The following is a 15695-nucleotide window of genomic DNA, read 5'->3' as shown; positions in this document are numbered from 1 at the left end:
AAAACATTATTCTTGTGTTTGGTTTAGTATTGCTTGCTACTTGATGAATTTTATTTATAGCAATTGTATTATACCAATTAGAACTTTTTAGAGTAGGACCATGGGTTGGCATCATATACTCCGGGGAAATAGAAAATTGATTCCCTTTCCTTTTCGTGTACTCCCACCCTACACAATCTCTCCCCAGATAATTGGAAATACTTCAAGTGTTAAATAAGTAAGTAAGGTAAGTGAATATGACCTTCAGGTCAGTGAGGGAGGAGGAGGGGAACAGGGTTGTTTCTTTTGATACTTGGGTCTTTAAAGGAAGGTGATTGGTAGTTACTCTAAAACTTACTGCATTTATCAGTTTTATAATTGATCATCAACGTGGTTGCAAAGGGAGGGGCTATGGAGCTCTGATCTAGGGCTGTCTCATTTTATAGATGAGGAAACCGAGACTCAGAGAAACTAAATATGTTTTTTTTATTTCAGATCTGTGTTCTTGAAAGTACTCAATCACAGTCCTTTAGCATCCCAATTTTAGAAGAGCAGATTATAAATTTGGAAGCAGAAATTTCAGCCCAAGATAAAGTTTTGAGGTAGAAAATAAGAAACATTCTATATCATTATCTTTCTTAAATGTATGGCCTTACTAAATGTTTTTTTCCAGTACATTCTTAATGGTCAGTAGCTTTCAGTATTTTTAGAAACAGTGCCCAATGTTCACTGAATCTAATCTTCAGAACTTCCTTTCTATTATAATGCATTTTGTAAGTGTGATGATATATTTGTATCTTGTGCCATTTCATTAAAATATACAGGTTCCTAATAATGAGACATATGATATATATTAAATTCTGTACCTTATTTTTGCCACATTTTGTACCATCATATAATAGAGAATACTAATCTTCACTGGCAAAATACCAAACAAACCACAAATGGGATGTTTTGAGAGTTCTTACTCTTCTTATCTTTCCTTAATCTTACTTAGTTATCTAAAAGAGAGGAACCAGAGACTAAAAGGGAAGAAGATGAGATCAGATTAAAGGAGTTTGAAGAAGCTGGGAAGCATCTGGGTGAGGTTGTTGAGGTTCAAGATGTGTTGCAGGGTCATCTCAAAAGAATTCATAGACTCAGACCATCTCCAACCCAAAAAAAGGCATTTATTGAGAATTACACCTCTTAGAAAGTGGGCTATGCTCCAAGAAGGAACCAGCAGCTTATCCAAAGCAAGACGGATTTTTATAGAGCAAAAGATGCAATTACATCATTACAGAATATATGAATATTAAAATATAGGAGGGGTTTATTGCTATGAGAGGGAACTGTGCATGCAAATTACCCAGAATGTATACAGAAAAATCCATTGGGGGGCATTATTGTATGACAATGATATTATAATAAGCCTTTCTACATCATAAGTTCACCTTAGAACTGTTCTTTGCTGTTACTACACAGACCATCCACGTAGGCTGTGATTTAGTGGTCAAACATCCTACTTTATGTCCTGTTGGTGCCGCTTTCTGATTGGCTGACTATTGTGGTCCTGTCTGGGGCAAGATCAATGGCTGACTGTTGTTGTCCTCTTTGAGACTTGATGGATGTGGTTCATACACCTGCTGTTCTAGTGAGGCACATGAAGAACTTGAGATATTGGGGTTGTAGGCAGTGGCTAGATTCCATCAAGATGACCTGTGAGTTGTAGGGATTAGAAAAACCTATATGCATAAAGTTTAGTAAACATTTACTAAATATGCTAACATTTAAAAAAATAAAACACCTCATCATGGGCAACATGTGTAAATCCCCCAGATTTTTAAAAAAATCTGTAGCATATACTTTTGTGCCAGAGAGTCTGAAAATTTTTGACATTGTCACATAAAATAATGAATGTGTATGTGACAGCTTGAGAGGCAGTTGAACAACTGCCCCTGTTGTTCATCTCCTAACTTCCAGTTACAGACCTGTGATGGAAAGCTCCACCTTTTGGAAGCAAAACAATTATCATTCTGAAGAGATTTTTATTTTCCTAAGTTTACTGTCATTGTGGTTTTCACTTGTGTGGGGGTTGTGGGAAGGCATTTAAATAGGTATTTTCAAATCTTTGCTGGAAAATGGGTTTTCAGCTGAGGAAGTAGACATTTCATTTGGAAAAAAAGATTTTCTCTTTCCTTATAGCCTAAGATAAGGCTGTGGGTTCAATGCAGTGTAAGTAGGCAGAGGGGATATAATTAGCAGTAGTTGAAAACAAGTCTTATGCTCCAGGTATAATTCAGATTAATGGCAAAGAGTTAATCCCTTCCACAAAGAGTTAATTGAATACTGTTATTAGTCCACATGACAAAATGCAGTAATTGAGCTATAAAAAAAGACTTGTTTTATAGTTTATACATTCTGACTAAAGTTTGAACTAATTAATTTTCTTATCCATTTTAAAATAATACAGTCAGTCCTTCATGGGTAGGTTGAAAACAAGTACTTAAAATCCCAAGATTGTAGATTTAGAGGTGGAAGGGACCTCAGAAGTGATGCCCCTGATTTTATGGAAGAAGAGACAGAGGCTCAGAGAGGCTAAGGGACTTGCCCAAAGTCGCAAAGGTTACTAGTTGGTGACAGAGATGGACTTTGTTCTTTCCTCTGTATTTTTCTTCCTAATAAAATGTTTAGTAGTAATATTTTAATAAAGTGAAGAAAGGCAATCATATATAATGACAAATAATTGATCAAGAGTTGTTAAAGCTCCTTCTTTGTAACCCTCAATTTCCACTGTATATTGGCAGCTTTCATTCTTTTATTCAGTCAGCAGATGTTCATTGAGCCCCTACTAAATACCTCACACCCTACTGGCCCCTATTGGGGTACAAGGAGGAACAATGTAGGTACTTTGACCTCAGGCCACTTGCCTTTTCTCTTCATAGGTCTCCTCGATGGGGGAGGGCAGTTATTTGCCTTGAGATGAAGGAGGTATTAAGCTTTGGATAAAGGGCCTTCTGGGTAGGGTGTTTTTATCTTACTATTCCAGGGGCTGTGTTCAGCATAGGGGCCAGGTGGTAGAGGACATGAGAGTGAATGAAGCTGAGGTGGATAGGTGGTATTTGCTCCTGCTGTCATTTCCTTTACTTACCAGCCTCCAGAACATCATTCTGGTTCATATGGTAACCTATTTCCTAACTTTTATCATATGAGTATACACCAAAATCTGGCTAATGAACACAGCAGGAAAGACTAGGAAGCAAATTCTTGAGCCTTTAGAAAAATATCAGTGTGGCTGATGTTTAGTTACAGATGGTGAGTTTAAGATACTGAGTACCTTGTACTTATTTGACATTAATAGCTAACGTTTATTTACGGTTTGAAAAACACCTTACAAATATCTCATTTTATCCTCACAACAACCTTGGGCCATATGTGCTATTATTATTATCCTCACTTATATGAATGAGAAAACTGAGGCAGTTAGGATAAATGACTTACCCTGTAAGTACCTGAGGTTGAATTTGAACTCGGGTTTTCCTGAGGTCTTCTAGTGCTCTATCCACTGCACTATCTAGCTGCTCACAATAATTTGTTTTGCCTTGAATTAAATACATATTAAATTTATATAAATATTTTCTAAACCTTTCTTTCTGTGCTAGATGTCAGACTTGTGAAGTTTGAATATACCTGTGAAACCCAAACACAGCAACCTATAAAATGAATGTCTGCATCTGAATATAAGTATTACTGATGAAATCACAAAAATATAAATATAATTACTATTTTCAAAATATATGTGGATTATTTTGTATTTAATAAAATATAAACTTAATACAATTCATGGTAGCTTTTTGTCATGTATTTTCTTAATCACTACATGCTAATGCTGCATACTAGTAATTGCTATCGTGGGAGTCATTAAAGTTTCAGAGAACCATTGCTTTAATCATTACCATGTTGCTTTTCATTTAAACTATTTATTAATGGGTTGAATTTTGAAACTTAAGAGATATATGCTGACTCACTGAGCAGTCAGTAAGAGAATAAGTTAATCTGAAATATATCAGATTCAGATTTTTCTCTTTGCAGTGTTTTTGAGGACAATCTTATATTCCCTATTTAATGTATACAAAATACTAGAATTCTAAAATAACTCATCTTTCCTTATTATCTTAAAACCTCATTTCTTTTCATAGGGAAGCAGAAGATAAATTAGAACAGAGCCAGAAAACTGTGATTGAAAAGGAACAAAGTTTACAGAAGTTGAAAGAAAAATGTTCAGAGTTGAAGTTGGATTTGATTGAACAAAGTAAACAAGGAAAGAGGTATTTTTAAAATGAAATCATTTTAGTTGTAGCAAATATAAAGGAACACATCTATTTACACTTATAATTAAGTGTTTCTAACAGGTGAGTAATTTAAATAGGAATTCTGAAATCAAGTGGTTAAAAATATTTCAATGAAAATTCTTTAATGTTAGCATTTCTTTTTTTTTTACATTTGATATTGAGAACTTCATCTCTGTGTAGAAGATTCAGTTAGCATGGTTTCATAATTTTTTCCAGCTTGGTTCAGCAATATGTGTGTAGGAAGAAGGGCAGTCCATGTTTTCAGCAATCTGAGCTGAAACTTGGTAGGGCAATCAAGATTGGCTACCAGATAAGGGGGCAAGGAACAGGAGTTGAACTGGCTCACCAAGGGGGTCAAGATAGGTTGGGGAGGAGAGTGTAGTCCATGAAGGGATGATGGCCTGGAAAAGAACAAAGGTTTTGAGGGAATTGGAGTTCACAGTGAGGTTGAAGAACAGGATTTGGGGTTGCCAGGCAGAGGAAGAGGTAAAATAACTACAGATTATAATCAGATAAAGGAATTTGAGAATAAGTGAACATGAAAGTGGTGAATTTGTAGGTGATAGCAAGATCAAAGGTATGACCATATCTTTGTGGGGCTGAGGTGGATTGAATGAATAGGTCGTAGAAAATGAGTAAGTTGAGGACCACGGAGGTTAGGGTGTTTGAAGCAGTTTTGATTCTGTTGACCATGTCACTTTCTTGCTCAGTAAACTCCAGTGGCTCCTTATCGCTTCTAGCATCATGTATCACGTGTTCTGTTTAACACTCAAAGCCTTTCCCCATCTGGCCCCAGTTCATACCCATTAATCTTCTTCATGTACTCTATCATCCACCCAAACTGACCTACCTCTTACTCCCACTTAAGTGCTTTTACATTGGCTATCTTTGTGCCTGGAATGCATGCCTGCCTTCCTTCCTCTTATCCTTAGTATCCTTTAAAACTCAGCTCAAGTGCTCCAGGGTTCCTTTCCTGAACTTCCCCCGCTTCTAGTGCTTTCCCTGCCCAAAAGTACCTTCATCTGCTTTGTGTGTGCTCATACGTGTCTGTCTCCTACTGTAGAAGTGACTCGCCCATGGTCACAAAGTATCAGAGGCAGAATTTGAGCCCAAAGTCCTTCTTACTTCAAGGAAGCCAGCAAAATCTCTTAGGCCACACTTTCTGCTTTGTAATTTTATATTTTTCAGCCATTCTAGTCCAGTTAGGTAGAAAGAGAGTGGCTGGGGTAGCGAGGATCTAGCAACTAGTTTATACGAGAACCTATTCCATTCTTCTCTTACATGTGCTTTTCCCGAGATAGAAGGATAACGAATGGAACATTGTATCACAAAAATGTTGAATGATACAAGGCTAAGAATACTTGACTAGAGAGACAATTCTCTCATAGTTGACATTAATTTATTAATGGTACAGACTCTTATCATCTAATTCCTGGACTACTGCAATAGTCTGCTTCAAGTCTCCCCCCATTTCAGTTTATATTCCAGCCACCCAAGTGATTTTTCTTAAGCGCAGATCTGATTATATCAACATATTCAGTAAACTCCAGTGACTCCCTATCACCTCCAGAATCAAATACAAAATCCTTTGGCATGTAGAGCCTTCCATAACCTAATGCCACCCGACCCCCATCTTTCTAGTCTTTGAAAAAAAAACCTTATATTTATTTTTAACATTTCTTTAAAAATTTTGAGTTCCAAATTCTCTCCCTCCATCCAGTTCCTCCCCCCACCCACTCAGAAGGCAAGCAGTTTGATGCCTATTATACATGTGAAATCATGAAAACACATGTCCATATTAGCCATGTTCCAAAAAAAAAAGCAAGAAAAGTAAAGTGAGAAAATTATACTTCAGTTTGCACTCAGTTCATAAGTTCTCTCTCTGGAGATGGATAACAGTTCTCATCATGAGTCCTTCTGAATTGTCTTGAATCACTGTTATTGATCAGAGTGACTAAGTCTTTCACAGTTGATCATCATTACAGTATTGCTGTTATTGTGCACAGTGATCTGTTTCTACTCACTTCACTTTGCATAAGTTCATATATGTCTTCCCAGGTTTTTCTGAAACTATCCTGCTTGTCATTTCTTATAGTACAATAGTGTTCCATCCCAACAACATGCCACAACTTGGTCAACTGTTCCCCAATTGATAGGCATCCCCACAATTCCCAATTCTTTGTCAGTGCAAAAAGAGCTGGTACCATTATTTTTGTACAAATAAATCTTTTTCCTTTTTCTTTGGTCTCTTTGGGATATAAACCTCATAGAGGTATTCCTGGATCAAAGATAAGGTACAGTTTTATAATTCTTTGGGCATAGTTCCAAATTGTTCTCCAAAATGGTTGGACCAGTTCACAACTCCACCAGCAGTTCATTAATTATTTTTCCTTTTTTTTTTTATTATTTTCCCTCATCCTCTCCAGCATTTGTCATTTCTGATAGGTATGAGGTGGTGGTACCTTACAGCAATTTTAATTTGTATTTCTCTAACCAATAGTGATTTAGAGCATTTTTTCATATGTCTCTTTGGATAGCTTTGGTTTTTTTCTTCTGAAAATTGCCTGTTCATATTACTTGACTATTTATCAATTGGGGAATGTCTCTTATGTTTATAAATTTGACTTAGTTCCATATGTATTTGAAAATGGGGCATTTAACTGAGAAATGCACTGGAAAATTTTTCAATATTATTACTTCATTGTCTATAGTATCTTTTATCAAAATATAGTTTCGTTGATTATCTCTCTTAATTAGGGCTGTTTTTGCTTGTGCTTTATCTGAAATCATGATTGCTTACCCCTGCCTTTTTTACTTTAGCTGTAGCATAATAGATTCTGCTCCAGCCCCTTATTTTAACTTTGTGTGTCTTTTCTGTTTCAAGTGTGTCTCTTCTGAACAATATATTGTTGGATTCAGGTTTCTAATCCATTCTGTTGTCTGCTTCTGTTTTATGGGTGAGTTCATCCCATTTCCATTCACAGTTATGATTACTAACTATGCATTTCCCTCCATTGTGTTTTCTTTTGTTTATCCTTCTCTTTGTCTTTACCCTATCCCTCCTCAAAAGTCTGTTTTGCTTCTGACCACTGCCTCCCATCTTTTCTCCCTTTTATATCACCTCCCTCTCCTTTCTCTTATCTCCTTCCCCTCCTACTTCCCTGCTGAGTAAGATAGAGTTCTATACCCAACTGAGTTTGTTGTGTGTGTGTGTGTGTGTGTGTGTGTGTGTGTGTCAGCTGGTAGGATCAAGAAGGTATTTATTTTTACCATCTTTCCCCCTTTTTTATTTTTGATACCAGTAATTTTATTTTATTCTTTCTTGTTATAAATCAAATTAGCCAATGGTTTATCTATTTTGTCTTTTTTTTCTTTACCACCTTCTCGCTTTATTCAACTTTTGTTTACTATCATTGTTGTTCATCTCTCCTTTGATTTTTAGGATGTCTATTTTGGTGTTTGAGGGTTTTAAATTTGTTGGCTTTCTAATTTTTTTAGTCAGGTGTCCGACTTATCAGTCTGCTCTCTCTTTTATCATTGTAAATGTTTGGAGATAAAAATTTTCCCCTGAGCATTGCTTTTGCTGCATCTCACAGATTTTAGTATGTTGTCTCATTATTGTCATTATCTTTAATGAAATTATTGACTTTCTATGATTTGTTCTTTGACCTATCCATTTTTTAGGATTGTTAATTTCTAATGAATTTTAATCTATGCTTTAAAAGCTCTTTGTTGAATGTAATTTTTACTACATTATGGTCAGAAAAAGATGCATTTAATATTTCTGCTTTTTTTGCATTTGTTCGTGAGGTTTTTATGCCCTAATACATAATCGGTTTTTGTGAAGGTGCCTTATTCAATTGAGAAAAAAGGATATACTTTCTATTTCCATTTCAGAAGTCTATCATATCTAACTTTTCTAAAATTCTCTTCAGCTTCTTAACTTCTTTCATATTTATTTTATGCTTAGATTTTATCTAGGTCTGAGAGGTGTAAATTTAGGTCCTCCACTATTATAGTTTTACTGTCTGTTTCCTCCTACAACTCATTTATCTTTTCTTCTAAGATTTTAAATGCTATGCTGTTTGATATATACATCTTCAGCATTGATATCAATTCATTGTCTATGATATGTTTTAGCAAGATGTGGTTTCCCTAATTATCTTTACTAATTAGGTCTATTTTTGCTTTTACTTTGTCTGAGATCTTGATCGCCACCTCTTTTTTTACATCAGCTTAAAAGCATAGTGGATTCTGCCCCAGCCCCTTATTTTAACTCAAGTGTATTTCTTGTAAACAACAGTATTTGAGTTTTGAGCTTCTCTGTCACGATAGTAGCTCTTCATTGTCTAATTCTTTTTTTGTTTGCTCATTCTTCTTCTTCTTTTTTTTTTTTTGGTTTTTGTTAGGCAGTAGGGTTAAGTAACTTGCCCAAGGTCACACAGCTAGTAAGTATTATGTGTCTGAGGTCAGATTTGAACTCAGGTCCTCCTGGCTCCAAGGCCAGAGCTCTATCTACTGAGCCACCTCCCTTTGTTTGCTCATTCTTCCAACCTACTTCTGACTTTTGGACTTTATGGGAGTATTGGACTTTGTTTACTTCTGGGGGTGGGGTTGTGGGAACATCTGGCCTGAGCTTCTGTCTTGTTTTCTGCTACTTTCACATCTCAGTCTGGGTCCTGCAGGTTATCAGTGATTCCAAAGTGGTGTGATATGGAGAAAGGACTATTCACTACCCTCTTGGTCTGAGCTTTATAAATTGGGTCTGCTGGCTTGTGTGTAGTTGAATATAGACTGCTGCTGGACTCTGTCACTGTTAGCCCACTGAGAGCCTGCAGGTTCAGAGCAACTAAACTGTTTCCTCCTCTTTGGTCTTGGTCTCCTTTCCTGGTTATTCCACTGCAGGCTTATGTGCTGTGCTAAAGGTCCCAACTAAGTTTCTGCTGTGCTTCTGAGCCCAGAGCCACACAGCAAAGTTTCTGGACTTTGTTCTGTGCTCACTACTCAGCTAAGATCCTGCTCACTCAATACTTCCTCTCTATACTGGGTCTGTGACCTGGAACTGGATAATGGGCAACAGACCTACCGGATGGCATCAATTATTGTGCCTAGTGCTATTTCGTGAGTTCCCTGGGTTCTCTTTCTGTGCTTGTGCTTCCTGCCCTAGCATGCCCCTTGGTCCCTATGAGCTAGAATGTTATACACCACTGCCAACTTGTCACCACTTAGGTCAACAGACTTCTCTGTCTTCCTAAGCTTGGGTTAGAAATATGATTCACTGTGACTTTTCCTAAGCATGGGTTTGAAATATTAACCACTGGCTTGGAAATATAACTCACTGTGACATTTTCCTTGGTTTTCCCATTGAAAATTTGGCTTGGCATGTTTTCTAGGTTGTTGTGTAGAAAGTATGCTGGGTGAGCTAAAGCAAAAATTCTACCTCTCCAACCTTGACTCTACCCCTGAAATTTAGCTTTATTATGTCTGTACCTTTGCCGAGAATAATTTCTGTTTATTTTTAGAGTTTCATTCTTGAGAGCTTCCCATCTCTCCTGGGCTAACCTTCCTTATAGAGTCTTAGGCCATGATATTCCGTCTAATCTTTTTCTGAATCCTTTGCAGTCTTTTCTCCTAAAGTCTAAAGTGGATGTCAGAAGATTATGCCTTACTATCGTCACTATCACAAATTTGAAGATAGAGTGATAACTTTCCTCCATGGTTCCTGTGACTTCTATGTAACCAATATGGAATTTGGGCATTTGGTTCCTCATTCAGAATTAGTAGCATTTTCCCTTGGTACGACTTCTATTTTTTAAAGGATGAAATTATCATTAAGACTCTTAACAGGTTTTTGTTATGCAATAACTATATCTTGCCTTTGTGTCAGATTTATGATCTGGTTCCTAACTCCTCATCTGTTTCTTCCCTCTGTCCAGGTGCTTTGTCACTCCAGTGACAATATAAATTATTTCTGTCTCCTTACTTTTTTTGTTCACAAAATAGTGTATGCTCCTTTACAGAGTCCAGGGAATATGGATATGAAAGGCTTCATGTAATGTCAGACTTTTTGAGTACGTTGGTTAATTTTGCTGAACTATATTCTCTTTGTTATAAGGTATGGCATTCTGAGTGTAGAAGTGGAGAAGGAATATATTGGAAAATGTAGGTGATATAAACACACAAATATACACACACTTTTGTAAAACTTTTTATTTAACAAAGTCAGTCATGTTTCTCTGCTTTGGAGATCATGTAGTTATATATCCTTTATTAAACCTTTATGCAAAAGTTTATGTGTTCTGATGTTTGTAATCAATACAAATAACCAAGAAGTAAGCTGAAATTGGGGACTTTTTTCAGGAAAGCAAGTTTCATAGTATTTCTAGGTTCAGTATCCATTTAGAGCTACGTTATACAACTTCTGTAGCTACGACGCCTATTCATAATGGCACGGAGTCAAAAGAAAAGTTTAAATTATATTCAGTATATTATTGTGTTAACATGGCTGATGTGGAAATATGTTTTGCATGACTTCTACATAATGAATATCATATTGCTTGTCTTCTCGATAGATGGGAGAAGGGTAGTAGAGAGGGAAAAATGTTTTTAAAAATTAAATTTTAAATTAAAAAATTAAAAGAATTAAAATAATATTAAAAATAAAAATTTAAAAAGTATATTATTATGCTATAAGAAATGATGAGGGAATGGTTTCAGAATAACCTATATGAATCGATGCAGAGTAAAGTGAGCAGAACTGGGAGATCATTGTACACAATAACAACAATATTGTAATGATGATCAGCTGTGAAAGACTTAGCTACTCTGATTAGTACAGTGATCCAAGATAGTTCTGAAGGACTCATGATGAAAAATATTATCCACTCCGGAGAGAGAACTGATGAACTCTTGAATGCAAATTGAAGTGTAATTTTTTCACACTTTTTTTTTTTACAACATGGCTAATGTGGAAATATGTTTTGCATAATTTCACATGTAAAATTGATATCATATTACTTGCCTTCTCAGTGGATGGGGGAGGCACAGGAGGGAAGGAGAGAATTTGGAACTTAGAATTTTTAAAAAAAGAATGTTTTAAATAAATAAATAATAAAATTTGAAATCCTGAACAATAAAAGACTATTAAATGTAAAATAAATGGATAGATGTAGAAGCAGCATAATACATATTATCAAAGAAGAAATATATTAACTGTAAATAAAATGAAGGTCATCTATTTTGCAAGATTGAGAGATAGCTGTTGGATAGTACACATATCCTATTGGTATTTACACAGTGTGAAGAAATTAAGAGAAAGGACCCTGGTCTGTTGGGTGGGCCTTCTGAGTCTTCTGTGGAGGATTATTAACAGAGGGACATGGCTAAGAAGTGTAGAGGATAGGAAGGCAAGGGTCAGTTGAGGGAATACACATCTTGTTATGAAGTACAGGTGTATTCTTAGTTTACTAAGACAGTAATATTTTAAAAAGTAATTTCTATTGAAATTAAACAGCTTTGCTTTCTTAAAAATTTAAACTTAGATTATCTGGGGAATTTACTTCTCCAGAACACTTTAGTATAAATAAGCTATTATTATTGGCTATTATTTATCCTACCTTTATGCAGAAGTTCAAGGGTTGTAATGTTTGTTATAACCAAATAACCAAAAGGTAAACTGAAACCAGGGACTTTTTCAGGGAAGCAGTTTCCATGGTATGCTGTTTCTCATATTACACACTGTATAGGGGTTTGGTAATTGAGTCAGAGAATATGTATTCAACTCGAATGCTTTTAACTTGTGTAACGTCGGGCAGCTTTCTTATGGCTTTCTCATCTGTAAATGAAAGGTTTGAACCAGTTGGCTTCTTCAGGGTCTGTCTAGATTAAAACAGTAAAGTGTTGTTGTTGACTTTTTTTTTGCAATTAATAAACAATAATATTTTGAATTTGATTTAATTAGCTTTTGTTACATTTAAATTCAGAAATCTTATTAATTTTAACCATAGTCACTTTGTTCAATAGTGTAAATTTCTAGATTTTAATTAAGTTGAAAACATTTTTGTGGGCTATTAAATCAGAAAGCAAATGATTTAGAATATTTTGGAAAGTTGGCTTTTTCAAATATTAAATCCTCTTTAATCCTTTAACATAGGCAAATATTTATGTTGTAGGGTTGAACAGCAAAGGAATGAAGCAATGCATAATGCTGAAGAATTGAGCAAAGCTTTCCAAGAATATAAAGAAAGAGTAGCTCAAAAGTTGGAAAGGGTAAGAGCTAATATATATTCGGGGGGGCCTTTTTTAAAATCATTATTGTTCAATTTAGAATTATATAATTATTGTAAACTAAATGTCAGCAAAATCAGAGGATGTTATTTGTATGAAATATACTGATTACAGTTTGTAAATATGAAGAGAAGTTGTAACATGCTCTTGAAAATATAATAAATTTTTGAGTATCCTTCAGCAGTGTTTCTTAGTCCTTTTGCATTTGGTAAATATTTGTTGAATGAATGACTACAAACAGTTCTTGCCTTACTTTTTTTTTTAATCTTTTATTTTTTTCCCCAATTACATGTAAAAACAATCTTTAATGTTCTTTGATTATTTTTTAAGTTTTGTGTTCCAAATTTTATTTTTTCTTCCCTGTCTCCCCTCTCCCTAAGAAAGTACACAGTCTGACATAGATTAGATATGTCTTTCTTTGCTTTCAACTCCTTCAGGCAGGAGTCTCTGGCTCCCAGCCCCGCCAAGGGTCCTCCACTTAAGGCCCTGAAGCTGAGCTCAGGCTAGTGGGGCTGAAGCTGCTCAGGCTGCAGCCCTGAGGATGTGGCAGAGGCCTGCTAAATGTTCCATTTGGGTTAACTGAGAACTGGCTGTACTGCTAGTTATGATAGTTTTAGCATCATTACCATGAAATTCCAAGAAAGGGGCAGAGGTGGCCCTTGGGCTAGGAGCTACCTATTATGGAGAGAAAGATGGTGGTAGCTAGTTATGTTCATATAATATTTCTCCTCTCATTAGACTGAGGAGGGAGAGAGCTTTCTCTGTCTTCTTGTGACTCTCTTCATCCTGTTTGGGCCAGTATAAATTCCGCTTGTATTAAGCACTTTTAATAGAATCTAGAGATCATAAGACCTTAGATAAATAAAAAATAGTTCCTGGTTTTTATGAAATAGGCTAGAGAGTTCTTTTTTTTTTTTTAGCTAGGCAGTGGAGTTAAGTGACTTGCCCAGGGTCACACAGCTAGTAAGTGTTATGTGTCTGAGGCCGGATCTGAACTCAGGTCTCCTGAATCCAGGGCCGGTGCTCTATCCACTGTGCCACCTAGCAGCCCCGAGAGTTCTTTCCCATAGAAATAGCAGCCTGCCATACATAAATTTGGACTTGTCTATGTGATGCTTGCTTCTTTTGTCATTTTAAGCTAATGTAATTCATTCATTAAACAACCATGTATTTAACTTGTAGGTGCCTCCACTTTCTCTCCTCACCCTTCTTCTTAATCCAAAAATGTCATCTCCAAAGTTACCACTGACTTCTCAGTTGCCAAATCCGACCTAGGGTCTTTTCTCAATCTTCGTTTTCCTTGAATGTTTTCTAGGTTTTCAGGACACTGCTCTCCCTGGTTCTCCTCCTACCTATCTGACTGCTTCTCCTCTGTCTCCTTTGCTTGATTCTCTTCGACACACACATTCTAACCCTAGGTGTTGCTTAGGGTTCTGTCCCGGTGCCCCTTTTCTTTTCCCTCTCGATCTCATCAGCTCTCATGTATTTAATGACCTTATTTATGCTGACGATTCTAAGATCTACTTATCGTCTTCCGATTTCACGTCTCCAGTTGCCTTCCAGACATCACAGACTGGATGTCCGGTAGACATCTTAGACTCAGCATATCCAAAACAGGACTCATTATCTTCTCCTCTAAATGCTTTCCCCAACACACCTTCCCTATTACTCTAGAGGGCAACTTCCCAACGTCTCAAGCTTGCTAACGAAGTGTGGTAGTAGTTTCTTCATTACCTCTGAACTCCTCCCCTATTCAATCTGTTGCCAAGACCTATTGATTTCACCTTTGCAGCATCCTGGAATAATCCACCTTCTCTCCTCTGACATTAATACCACTGTAATGTAGGCCCTTATTACCTGCCACCTGAACTATTGTAATAGCCTGCTGGTGGGTCTGCCTGCCTCAGTGATTTTTTTTTTTTTTTGGCCTAGGTAGTGGGGTTAAGTGACTTGCCCAGGGTCACAACAGCTAGTAAGCATTCATGTCTGAGGCCGGATTTGAACTCAGGTCCTCCTGAATTCAAGGCCGGTGTTCTGCAGTGATTTCTTAAAACATAAGTCTGACCATGTCACCCTCATTAGATTATAAGCCCCTTGAATATAGGGACTGCCTTTTGCCTCTTTTGGTATCCCTGGTGCTGCGTACAGTCCCTGGTACATGTTCAGCTCAGTTGTTTTTCAGTTATGTCTGACTCTGTGACCCCATTTGGGGTTTTCTTGGCAGAGGTACTGGAGCGGTTTGCCATTTCCTTCTCCAGCTCATTTTACAGATGAGGAAACTGAGGCAAATAAGGTTAAGTGACTTGTCCAGGGTCATACAGCTCGTAGGTATCTCGGGCCAGATTTGAACTCAGGAAGATGAGTCTTCCTAACTTCAGACCTGGTACTCTACTCGCTTCAATATCTAGCTGCCTCAGCCCAGCACATAGCAGGTGCTTAATAAATGTTGACTTATTGATTACAAAGTACAATGATAGGTTCTGGAGGAGAAAAAAAGATCATTAAATATGGTCTCTACCTTTATGGAGTTTACAATATAACGGGAAGAATATAACTTATATAGTATTAAACAATAATTTTTGTTTTTGTCTGGACCTGCAATTTCATCAGTGTAAGTAACTGCCTGTCTGGTTGTCAGAAGGGTTGTAGCTTGTGAGTTATCATTAAGTGTTTGTTAAGTGGTGTGTCCTTACTGTTTCTTGAGGAAGAAAACTAATTATTTGAGTTATGCTCAAAACATTACCTAATATATCAATCACATTGGAATAAATTAGCGTGTTTGAAACGCTAGTTATAGCAGAATTGACCATAGTTGCTTGAACCTAGGTCTTCCGTACTCTAAAACTTGCTCTTTCTCCACAATACCATGAACCCTTCTCATGAATAAATGTAGAACAAATATACAACTACATAGTAATTATGCAAATTATACAAATATTATTTGGATTAAGAATGGAAAGATCATTTCTGATTGATTATATCAAGAAAGGCTTTATGAAACATGTTGACTTTGAACTGGATCTTAAAATATGAATAGGACTTTACAAAGTGGAGTTGGATAGGGACGAACTGGGATTGAGTGCTGGATCTGTGGTCAGG

At 36.4% G+C, this 15695-nt stretch overlaps 1 protein-coding gene across 5 annotated transcripts in view; it reads left to right on the top strand.

Moving 5' to 3' along the window:
- CCDC18 (coiled-coil domain containing 18) overlaps nt 1–15695 on the top strand; it is a 97781-nt gene that overhangs the window by 6035 nt on the left and 76051 nt on the right. For all 5 annotated transcript variants that reach the window (XM_020972028.1, XM_020972030.2, XM_020972027.2 and 2 more), the window contains exons 5-7: nt 475–581; nt 4158–4286; nt 12482–12578. In XM_020972028.1, the coding sequence (XP_020827687.1) occupies nt 475–581; nt 4158–4286; nt 12482–12578 (333 nt within the window). The remainder of the gene's footprint in view (nt 1–474; nt 582–4157; nt 4287–12481; nt 12579–15695) is intronic.

The sequence above is a fragment of the Phascolarctos cinereus genome, unplaced genomic scaffold, assembly GCF_003287225.1.
Source record: "Phascolarctos cinereus isolate Bilbo 61053 unplaced genomic scaffold, phaCin_HiC Scaffold_5;HRSCAF=322, whole genome shotgun sequence".
Classification (NCBI taxonomy): domain Eukaryota; kingdom Metazoa; phylum Chordata; class Mammalia; order Diprotodontia; family Phascolarctidae; genus Phascolarctos; species Phascolarctos cinereus.
The sequence above is the reverse complement of the archived record's forward strand: the minus strand, read 5'-3'. Positions and strand labels throughout refer to the sequence as shown.